Source organism: Neoarius graeffei, chromosome 3 (genome assembly GCF_027579695.1).
Source record: "Neoarius graeffei isolate fNeoGra1 chromosome 3, fNeoGra1.pri, whole genome shotgun sequence".
NCBI lineage: Eukaryota > Metazoa > Chordata > Actinopteri > Siluriformes > Ariidae > Neoarius > Neoarius graeffei.
The window spans coordinates 79,688,252-79,700,699 of NC_083571.1; the positions used below are offsets into that span (position 1 = coordinate 79,688,252).

At 42.6% G+C, this 12,448-nt stretch overlaps 1 protein-coding gene across 1 annotated transcript in view; it reads right to left on the minus strand.

Moving 5' to 3' along the window:
* The window catches only part of anapc4 (anaphase promoting complex subunit 4), a 38,747-nt gene extending 26,807 nt beyond the window's left edge, over positions 1-11,940 (minus strand). The window contains exons 1-5 of the mRNA XM_060917422.1: positions 11,533-11,940; positions 5,661-5,766; positions 636-768; positions 455-529; positions 319-345 (exon numbers count right to left, since the gene is read on the minus strand). Coding sequence (XP_060773405.1) covers positions 319-345; positions 455-529; positions 636-768; positions 5,661-5,766; positions 11,533-11,640 — 449 coding nt within the window. The 5' untranslated portion in view covers positions 11,641-11,940. The remainder of the gene's footprint in view (positions 1-318; positions 346-454; positions 530-635; positions 769-5,660; positions 5,767-11,532) is intronic.
* Between the last annotated feature and the right edge of the window lie 508 nt (positions 11,941-12,448).

The window sequence follows — 12,448 nt, forward strand, 5'->3', positions numbered from 1 at the left end:
ATGAGGAGAAACTTTTATGGCAGAAACTCTTAAGGACAGATGGAAAAGGGGCTGATGATGAAATGAAGGTTTAGAGCTGCTACAATATACTCAAGTGATAACAGGAACTAACTTGCTTTAAAAGGTAACTATAAAAGGATTTAAAAAAATATATATACAGGTTATTTTGTGTGTTGTTGGAGGAAATGAGCAACTCCTAGGTGGCAACATGCAACACCATCTACCGCTGTTGATTATTTTCCTATAACTGCGTGCCCCATTGTAATTTACTCCTTACATAGGCAGCTGAAGTGATGTCAACACATTCCACCCACCCACCTGAATATCTTTGATGATGAGCTGTAGCTGAAAACACAGAACACAAAACATTTGAGAAAGCTTATTCTTCAGAGCTCAGACAGCATGCCTTCACACAAAACACAGCTCCGAGTCCAACCCTGATCTCCAAACTGACCTCTTGGGTAACGTTGGTAGCTTTGGTAGGAAACGACTGGACTCGTCCTCCGAATCGCTGGATGATGACGAGGAGCTTTAAAACAAGTGAAAGGAAGAGTAAATCAATTTTTTTTAAAATAAAAGAAACTAAAGAAATTAACAAATCGAGACAATATTAAGAAATCACAGATAAGACACACTTGCTGTCACTCTGCACTTCCATCCAGTGCATGCAGGACACAGAGCAGTCGACAGGAAACAGGTGGAGGATCTCCGCCTTCTCAGCATCGCACAGGACAACCTGCTTGGTGTCTCCCACACTGAACGCCAAGACTGTCATCAACAATAACAGAAATATTATAGAGACACCAGTGCTACTTTTTATTTGGATTTTCAATATTATATCCATCTCAGAATTCTGTTGCTGCAATTCATTCTACTACACAGAGATCAAGATCTGTAGGATTTCTATGTCTCGTCTGTAAATTTGATCACCATATTAAGATGATCTACACTAATTATTTCTCTGCGATTCACAAAAAGTAGGCATGGAACGAGTCACCCAATTCACGATTTGATTTTCCCATGATATTTTTGTACTCCCTCCATTTGCTTCTCTTTTCTTTAGCTTTCTGCAGTCTGTAAAAAGAGAGCTCTGATTTCTAGTTAAATCTATTTGTACAGTCATCACACAACAGCTCTTTCCCATTTTACTTTCGATTGTGGTTTTGCAGCAGTAGAGCTGTGCTACCGCCACCTACGGTGAAGTCATATGTACTCCCACTATTGTACATTATTGTGCCCTCTGCTGACTAAATAATGCAATTACAGCTAGGAAAAATTAAGATTACTCAGCTTGATGGTAACCACGAGTCTTTTTTTTTTTTACTCAAATTGTCAAATTTGTATCATGGTTTCTGGTTGCATAATATGTAGTTACATGCATCACAAAAACAAATGATGTATGCTGACAATATACAGTACCGTGCAAAAGTCTTAGGCACCCAATTTTTTTTCATACAAACTTTATAGATTTCTATTTTATGACTTCTACATTATCAAGTCAGTACAAAAATATTTTAGAGTCCAAACGTTTGCAGGGGTGATAGCGTTCCGGCGCGCCGTGGCTGGGGGAAAAAAAAAAAAAAAAAAAATCTAGTTCGCCCATTGTCCTGTGTCATTCTGAGATGCGCAGATAGACAGTAAAGGGAATTCGGAATTCCCTTTACTGTCTATCTGCGCATCTCAGAATGACACAGGACAATGGGCGAACTAGATTTTTTTTTTCCCCCCCAGCCACGGCGCGCCGGAAATCCGGCGCGGCGCCGGAACACTATCACCCCTGCGTTTGTTTTCCAGCACAAAATTAAATCTTACAGAAAAAAAAAGTTTGCATCTGAGCAGCATATTACATAAGAGAGCACTTTTCAGATTAAAAAAGAAAAACATAATGAAGGCTGCTGGGTTTTGGTGCAAAATGAAGAAACGAGTGTGACAGTCAAAGTGTCCAGAAGAACTGGGGCTGCTTCTGCAAGATGCCTGGACAGTCACTCCTGTAATGAGCAAACGCCTGGCTGCATTTGAAATGTGGGCATATCGGAGAATGTTACAGATGCCCTGGACAGCAAAAATCACCAACAAGGAGGTATTAGAGAGGATTAACATCAAGGAATGCCTCATGAACATTCTACAAATTAAGAAACTCAAGTATTTTGGGCATATTATCCGCCACAATACTTTTCATTGGACGCTTTCTCATCTCATCTCATTATCTGTAGCTGCTTTATCCTGTTCTACATATACTTATACCATAAACTTTTCAAATTTGCATATTTTAGATTTTTTATTCTATGTATATAGTTACTTTTGTCTTTGCTGAATTCTTCAATTTTAACTGTTCAAGCACCAATCACCAAAGCAAATTCCTTGTATGTGAGAACGTTTGTTTGTTTTATCTGTAACTGCTTATCCTGTGTGGGGTCGCGGGGGGCAAGCTGGGGCCTATTCCAGCTGACCATGGGCGAGAGGCAGGGTACACCCAGGACAAGTCACCAGCTCATCGCAGGGCTGACACAGAGACACAACCAACCATTCACACTCACGGTCAATTTAGAGCCACCAATTAACCTAACCTGCATATCTTTGGACTGTGGGAGGAAACCCACGCAGACACGGGGAGAACATGCAAACTCCACACAGAAAGGTCCTTGGCAGCTGCTGGGTTTGAACCCAGACCTTCTTGCTGTGAGGTGACAGTGTGAGAACGTACTTGGCAATAAACTTGATTTTGATGTGTGTGTGTGTGTGTGTGTGTGTGTGAGAGTGAGAGAGAGAGGCCAAAAGTTTGTGGACACCAAACTATCACACTCATCCATCCATTATCTGTAGCTGCTTATCCTGTTCAACAGGGTCGCAGGCAAGCTGGAGCCTATCCCAGCTGACTACGGGCGAGAGGCGGGGTACACCCTGGACAAGTCCCCAGGTCATCGCAGGGCTGACACACAGACACAGACAACCATTCACACTCACATTCACACCTACGGTCAATTTAGAGTCACCAGTTAACCTAACCTGCATGTCTTTGGACTGTGGGGGAAACCTAGTCTGGTTAACACCAGACCATATCACAAGTGAAATATGGTCTGGAATCCGCCTATTGAATTTCTCGTAGGGGAGGTGTGGTTTACGATTGTCAACGGCCGTTTATCGGACGTTGCGAATGTCTATCATTTGGCGTATACGTAGCCCATGGCCAATCACGGCAGTTGTACCCGGTGACGTAGTTAGAGTGATGAAGATGAAGAGGCGAAGAAAGACTGTAACGCCAAACGCTGTTCTTTTTTTAAAACAAACTTTCGCTCTAAACTATTCAGAACAGTGTCTAAAGCTTGATCGAAAGTTTGGTTTGTATCGCTCGCTGCCATGTTAAATGTGATCCGTAAACAGTCCCAAATAAACTACAAGCTTCCGTTTGTCGAGTAGTACGCGTCACTGTCTTTCCACCCCTCCCCACTCTCTGATTGGCTCCCTAACTCAGGCGAGCCTTTAGACCATAGTTTCCATGCTGTCTTTTCAGATTGGAACGATTGTGCAAAGCAGCATGGGATTTCCCAGGCTAGGGGAAACCGGAGCACCCGGAGGAAACCCACGCAGACACGGGGAGAACATGCTAACTGCACACAGAAAGGCCCTCGCCGGCCACGGGGCTCGAACCCGGACCTTCTTGCTGTGAGGCGACAGCGCTAACCACTACACCACCGTGCCGCCTCATTGGACGCTTTTAGAGGGAAAAATTAATGGAAAAAGAGGAAGGCCAAGAATTTTATGGACATCCAACATCTGTAGGTGGACAGGCCTCAGTTACACCAAAGCAATGCGAATGGCTCAGGACGACAGAAGCGGCTGGAGAACTATTGCATCCAACCCTCGACCTGAGGATGGAACCTGACGACAACGATATAAACTAACCAACTTGTTAAAACAAGTTATCCATAACACAAAACAAGCATGAGGTGTGATATCAAATTGAAAATTTGAAATGCAAAGGGAATTCTGTTTACTCCTGGCTGTGCGCGCAAGCACCGCCATATTGCTGTGACGTCAAAGAACTTGGGCAAGCTGAGGATGTCCCGAGTTCCCAACTTGGAATTCCAACATGAGAGGCGGGGCTTTTTTGGGTTCTGAGCACACTGGATTGCCACATGTGCATCCAGGTGACTGAGTGTGTCCGATACTGACACACTCACAACCAAACCAAGCTGTTGTAAAACGACAGAAAACATCTGAGGCACAACAGGTCTTTTCTAGGTCCCTTCTAAGATCTGTGCTGTATCAGTCAACATCGCAAGCATCCAGTATGTCAGAATTCATACATCAAATCCAGCTTCAAACTGGCTTAGTATCAGATCAGAGCAACACTTTAGAAACATGTCTAAGGCTAGGCTGACACTTGCACGATTCCGTGGCACGCATTGGCACGACTCGAGTCGTGCCAGTGCGCAAACTAGTCGTAAACTGGCGTGAAGTGTGCGTAAACCCGTCGTGACTGCGTGCCATGTCGGGACGAGAATTTTGAAATGTTCAAAATTTTGGTCACGACAAAATTTTGCGACCGGGTCGTGAACTATGCGCAAACTGTTCGTGATCTCGTCGTGAACTCGTCGGGACGATGCGGGAGGATGCGTGCCAGTGCGTGGAAGTGCGCGCCATGCCACGACTGTCACGAACTGCCATGAATAGTTCACGAACAGCTCACGTCGAGTTCACGAGTAGTTCACGACATGTTCACGAATTGGTGCGCGTCGCAGCGTGGCCGTGCCTTCCCACTGACACGATCACGCATTGATGGCACAAGCAGTTCACAACTAGTTTACGCACTTCACGAACAGTTTGCGCATGGCACGAGCAGTTCACGACGAGTTCACGAGCAGTTCACAACTACTGCGCGACAGTGGCGCTCGTGTCGGTGCGGGGGTATATATAGGGCTTCCCGGACACTTCTCACCATTTGCAATTTTTTTTCTTGCTTTTTTCTTTAATGTCTTTTATTTTCTATTCCTTCATGACTTTTTTTTTTTTTGGGGGGGGGGGGGGGGGGGAAGAGTTTCGTTTCTTTTATTTAAAAAATGGAACAACTGTGGATGCAGCTCATGAAGCTACTACCATTCTTTCTTGCCAAGGGACAGCACCAGCAGGGGACATGTAGTAATGTGACAGGTAGTCTCGCTGATCCTTTGCATCCTTCTGGGTATGATGGCCGGTTAGAGGCAGCAGCCCCTGCAGGTGTCGGTCAGTCTTCCATCCACCAGGGATCAGATCATGTGTGTCCGGATCTTCGCGGTCCACTTCTGAAATTGCGTGTGGGTACCTGATGAGGATGAGGTTGTGCTTGACACAGGCGTGCCCAAGTCGGCACGACACCGTCCGAATTGCGCAAACTCGTCGTGCCAATGCGGGAAGTGCGTAAACTATGCGAAAACTATGCGTGAACTCGTCGTGCCAGTTCGTGAATGTGGACAAGCACGCATTCGTGAACTCGTCGTGAACTATGTGTGAACTAGTCGTGAACAGTGCGGGAGCCTCCCAGTTCGTGCCCCAAAATGGCACGACTTGCCACAACAAAATCGTGGCCAAAAGTCGTGCAAGTGTCAGCCTAGGGTAACTCGTCCTTTGAGTTCTACGTACATCCTGAAAAAAAGATTTGAAATAAAGAACCTAAAGCTTACTTTTGCCATCAGGCCTCCAAGCCAAGGACGTGATCTCTTTTCCTGTGTTTTCATTGGGCGCTAAACTCCAAACACGCTGAAAATTAGCAAGCCGGTGCAGAAGAAGCTGAAATTGAAGATTAAAAAGAATTGCATAATCGAATCAAATCCAAGGTCAATTACAGACAGTAAGATTTTCCTCAAATGCTATATATTGCTGTGTGTTGAATACAGGACTTGGAGCTCTGACGATGTAACATACTGACACTGTGATAAATTACGTTAATACTTTTTTAAAACCTGGATAATGGATACGGTGATATATAAAATGTTTAAAGATTTTATGAAATGTAAAATATTTTGCAGACATTGTGTGAGTCACTGAAAAGTTCTCTCTTTTTAATTACAACACTGCTGGCAGTTTGTGAGCAAACCTACACATACACCATGATAAATATTATTTATCAGAGAAACACCTTAAAGAAATCACCATACAATATTTTTGTCACATCGCCCACGCCGTGAATGAATGCTTATATAGTTCAGATTATTTATTTATTAATACTGTTTATATTGTTTGAGTGTTTAGTCTATGTCTAGTTCCTATCTAGAGTGTTTATACTGTTTAAATTTTTTTTTTTTTTTAATTATTCTATTTTTATTTATTGCATTGCCTGTTTGCACCGTGGGTCAGAGAGGACTGAAATTTCATCTGTGCTGTATGTCGAGCATGTATAGCATATTTGACAATAAAGTTGACTTGACTTGATTATGACTGGAAACAGGATCAACCAGTCATAATACGAACTTGAAGCTTTTCCTCCGCATAGTAGTTTTTAAAATCAAGATTAGACTTCTCCATTCATTTTTCCAGCTATTTTTAAAGTTTGATAAAAGGGCAAGCCGTTAAATATGACATGCATCACAGAGACTGTGTGTAAGTGCAAAGACAATGGGTTTAAATACTTACTGCCTTGACTATCACTTTCCAGTCTTACCAAATTTCTAAACGAACCCTGTGATATTTGCATGTACAATAAATCGACATGGTACACTCTAAGATCAAAAGTTTGTGGACACCTGACCATCACAGTCATGTGTGCTTTTTGAAGATTCCCATCCCATTCCAGATTTTTGGCTGTTATACAGCAATAACCTCCACTCTTCTGGGAAGTCTTTCCACTAGATTTTGGGGCGTGGCTGTGTTTTCATTCAGCTAATGGCGTATTAGTGAGATCAGGCACTGATGTTTGTGAGGAGGTCAAGGGTGCAGTCGGCGTTCCAGTTCATCTCAAAGGTGTTCAGTGGGGTTGAGGTCAGGGTAGAGGTCTGTGCGGGACAGAATTTTCAGTCCCGCTCCCGCCTGCATTGTGCAGTCCCGCTTCCGCCCGCTCCCGCAAAGAATTATGATTTTCAGTCCCGCTCCTGCCTGCCATATTTTGTCCTGCTCCCGCCCGCAAATCCCGCATGGTGCAGACGTTCGCGTTATTTCTCACGAAAGTTCTTGTAATTGGCTTGGGGAATTAAACATGCTGAGCTTAGCTGAGCTCTCCACTGACCGATCCTTCACCTAGCGCATGTAGCGAAGGTGCGCGTTGCCAGGCAGCATGCGCAGCTGAGGCTTTACAGAGATACCCAACACACCTACCAAAATCTACAGTGGATATTAAGAATATTGTACATTGCACATAGCTTATATGTCACTCCTCACATTTACATTCTAGGAAATACAAGTAGGCCTATAAGAAATTAATATAATTTAAAGACACAGCGTGATGGTGCCCCGCCCCCTACTTTCTTTTTAAAGCAGCACTTACTTCTGAAGCACTGTGAGCTTCACTAGAGGAGCTCTGCTCTTCTGCCATGATCGGAGATCTCAAACACGGAACAGCGGAAAGGAATCGGAAACGTACGCGAGATTAGACCACATCCGCAAATTTAGGCATCTTAAAATGTTTTTATTAATGCTAAATAAAATATCCAGCACAAATTATATATGATAGGCATAAATTAATAATTTATAAGTTTTATTTTAAACACGTTTTTAGTTAGCGGGACTGCAGCTTATCACCTCTCCCACCCACGCCCGCATTGTGCACTCCCCCTCCCGCCCGTAATGAGCTTTCAAAATTTGTCCCGCGCCGCACTGCTTTGCGTCGGGTCCCGCGAGACTCCCACGGGAGTGCAGGGCTCTAGGTCAGGGATCTGAACAGGACATTGGCGTTTGTTTAGGGTGGTTTAGCCCCATCAGTGAATTGAACCAAGTTTGATCATAATTTTGCCTTCTAAGGCACCAATAACAGTAATTTATCAGTTTTTAGAGTTAAAGAGGGGCAGCACAGTGGTGTATAGTGCTTAGCACTGTCGCCTCACAGCAAGAAAGTTCTGTGTTTGAGCCCAGTGGCCAACAGGAGCCTTTCTGTGTGGAGTTTGCATGTTCTCCCTGTGTCCGGGTGCTCCGGTTTCCCCCACAGTCCAAAGACATGCAGGTTATATTAACTGGCTACTCTAAATTGTCCATAGGTGTGAATGGTTGAGAGGAGAAAACCTCTATAATAATCCAGTAGAAGCCAACAGGAAACCACTACTGTAATTCTTCCCTACAAACTTTGATGGCTGAAGCCGTCAGAGCGGACCTGCCATCAGGCAGAACACTAAAGAAGGAGAGTTAAGGATCAGAAATCATAGCCCACAGCCATATACTGCTTGGTGACCATTTTGCTGTGACTGCTAACATGCTGAACATCTGGCATCCTTCAAGTGGTTTCACCCAATCATTGAACTGAACCAAGTTTGATTGTAATTTTACATTCTAAGACACCAATAACAGTCATTTATGAGAGCTTTTAAGATAATCAAATTAAATTATATTTAAAATTAAATACAAAATTAAATAAAATATCGATTGGTGGCCGTACTGCCGTGACCATCTGACCATATGAAGCTCAAGCTGTATTTCTTTTTTTAAGATTTTTTTTTCTGGGCTTTTTCCACCTTTATTGGATAGGACAGTGTAGAGACAGGAAATGAGCGGGAGAGAGAGACGGGGAGGGATCGGTAAATGACCTTGGGTCGGAATCGAACCCGGGTCCCCGGATTTATGGTATGGCGCCTTATCCACCTGAGCCACGAAGTCCCCCTCAAGCTGTATTTCTGAGAGTAAATACAGTAAAAAAACAAAACAAAAAAAACACCCAAACAAACAAACAAAAAAAAAACCCTCATAGAAATAGAGGTCCTTTATTTATTTTAGGACATTTATTTTTTTTCCATAATGATCTACTGAAATTTCTTTGTAAAAACCCACAGAAAGACAGCTTAGGCTGATTATTATTAATCATTGTGATTATAATTTATTTGTATACTTTTATTTTTCATACAGGCGATATACATTTACTTGCGATTGTACATAATTCAGCTCACTAATCAGAGTTTCTTCAACCACTTTAAGTTAGGTTATATAAGTCAAATGAAAAATCCAGTCAAAAACTTCAAGTTCAAACTTTCCTTGAAAAAACAGGGAAAAAACAAACAAAAAAAGCTCTGTTCCCTTTAAATTTAAAATGATCAATCCTAGACACGTTTGATCAAATTTATTCATATTTAAACATGGGGCTAAACCACCGGATACCCCACGGAGTTCTTCTGTTCCAACCTTGGCAAAGCGTGCCTTCACCAAGCTTGCTTTGTGCACAGGAACATTGTCATACTGGAACAGGTTTGGACTTCTGAGTCCCAGTGAAGGGAAACTAACGTTATAGCAAATACAGTGGTGCTTGAAAGTTTGTGAATCCTTTAGAATTTTCTATATTTCTGCATAAATATGACCTAAAACATCATCAGATTTTCACACAAGTCCTAAAAGTAGATAAAAAGAACCCAGTGAAACAAATGACACAAAAATATTATACTTGGTCATTTATTTATTGAGGAAAATGATCCAATATTACATATCTGTGAGTGGCAAAAGTATGTGAACCTCTAGGATTAGCAGTTAATTTGAAGGTGAAATTAGAGTCAGGTGTTTTCAATCAGTGGGATGACAATTGGGTGAGAGTGGGCACTCTGTTTTATTTAAAGAACAGGGATCTATCAAAAATGTGTTGGGCCTATGATGACCTGGCGACTTGTCCAGGGTGTACCCCGCCTTTCGCCCGTAGTCAGCTGGGATAGGCTCCAGCTTGCCTGCAACCCTGTAGAAGGATAAAGCGGCTAGAGATAATGAGAATGGATCTATCAAAGTCTGATCTCCACAACACGTTTGTGGAAATGTATCATGGCACGAACAAAGGAGATTTCCAAGGACCTCAGAAAAAGCGTTGTTGATGCTGATGAGGCTGGAAAAGTTTACAAAAGCATCTCTAAAGAGTTTGGACTCCACCAATCCACAGTCAGACAGATTGTGTACAAATGGAGGAAATTCAAGACCATTGTTACCCTCCCCAGGAGTGGTCGACCAACAAAGATCACTCCAAGAGCAAGGCGTGTAATAGTCGGTGAGGCCACAAAGGACCCCAGGGTAACTTCTTTTTTTTAAAAGATATTTTTTTGGGCTTTTTGCACCTTTATTGGATAGGACAGTGTAGAGACAAGAAATGAGCGGGAGAGAGAGAGACGGGAAGGGATCGGGAAATGACCTCGGGCCGGAATCGAACCCGGGTCGCCCGCATTCATGGTATGGCGCCTTAACCACCTGAGCCACGACGCCCCCATCCAGGGTAACTTCTAAGCAACTGAAGGCCTCTCTCACATTGGCTAATGTTCATGAGTCCACCATCAGGAGAACACTGAACAACAATGTTGTGCATGGCAGGGCTGCAAGGAGAAAGCCACTGCTCTCCAAAAAGAACATTGCTGCTCGTCTGCAGTTTGCTAAAGATCATGTGGACAAGCCAGAAGGTTATTGGAAAAATGTTTTGGGGACGGATGAGACCAAAATAGAACTTTTTAGTTTAAATGAGAAGCGTTATGTTTGGAGAAAGGAAAACACTGCATTCCAGCATAAGAACCTTATCCCATCTGTGAAACATGGTGGTGGTAGCATCATGGTTTGGGCCCGTTTTGCTGCATCTGGGCCAGGACGGCTTGCCATCATTGATGGAACAATGAAGTCTGAATTATTATTATACCAGCGAATTCTAAAGGAAAAATGTCAGGACATCTGTCCATGAACTGAAGCTCAAGAGAAGGTGGGTCATGCAGCAAGACAACGACCCTAAGCACACAAGTTGTTCTATCAAAGAATGGTTAAAGAAGAATAAAGTTAATGTTTTGGAATGGCCAAGTCAAAGTCCTGACCTTAATCCAATCAAAATGTAGTGGAAGGACCTGAAGTGAGCAGTTCATGTGAGGAAACCCACCAACATTCCAGAGTTGAAGCTGTTCTGTACGGAGGAATGGGCTAAAATTCCTCCAAGCCGGTGTGCAGGACTGATCAACAGTTACCGGAAACGTTTAGTTGCAGTTATTGCTGCACAAGGGGGTCACACCACATACTGAAAGCAAAGGTTCACATACTTTTGCCACTCACAGATATGTAATATTGGATAATTTTCCTCAATAAATAAATGACCAAGTATAATATTTTTGCCTCATTTGTTTAACTGGGTTCTCTTTATCTACTTTTAGGACTTGTGTGAAAATCTGATCATGTTTTAGGTCCTATTTATACAGAAATATAGAAAATTCTAAAGGGTTCACAAACTTTCAAGCACCACTGTATATTCTATACAATTGTGTACTTCCAACTTTGTGGCAACAGTTTGGGGAAGAACCACATATAGGTGTGATGGTCAGGTGTCCACATACTTTTAGGAGGTTGGAACATTACATTAACTCCAATAATATAAGAAGAATATATGAAGGAGGGGTGTGTGTGTGTGTGTGTGCTCACCTCGCCAGCAGTGTTGGCCAGGGCTATGAGATCCCTCTTTGGAGACCAGGCCATGTAGAGGACAGGGTTGGGGAGCTGCTTCTCTCCCACCTGTCTGAAAGCTCGCATCGTGAACACTTTGGACGGAACCAAACTCAGAACTCAGCAACTTTCCTTCCTAGTATTATAGATCTCTAGCTACTTGCTAGCTAGATTAGCCGTCTTTAGCAGTGTGTGGCAGGCAGCGAGTCAGCTAAAACTCACAAAATATATCAACACGACAGAGTAAACATAAATAAATGCAAACTAAACCATGTGAACAGATGCTCTGACATTTGCTTCTTCTATGATTTGGACAAACTGACTCATTATTATGAAACTTCCTCGAAACTGTGCGCATAGTAGGCACTGACCAATCAGAATTCTCCTTTACGCGCTCGTGAACAGCTAGCTACGGAAAATGAAAAGGGACAAACACCTAAAATTCGAAAACGCTGAACAACATCCAGACTGTTGTGTGTGTGTGTATATATACTTATATATATATATATATATATATATATATATATATATATATATATATATACTATCGTTCAAAAGTTTGGGGTCACTTTGAAATGTCCTTATTTTTGAAAGAAAAGCACTGTTCTTTTCAATGAAGATCACTTTAAACTAATCAGAAATCCACTCTATACATTGCTAATGTGGTAAATGACTATTCTAGCTGCAAATGTCTGGTTTTTGGTGCAATATCTCCATAGGTGTATAGAGGCCCATTTCCAGCAACTCTCACTCCAGTGTTCTAATGGTACAATGTGTTTGCTCATTGCCTCAGAAGGCTAATGGATGATTAGAAAACCCTTGTACAATCATGTTAGCACAGCTGAAAACAGTTGAGCTCTTTAGAGAAGCTATAAAACTGACCTTCCTTTGAGCA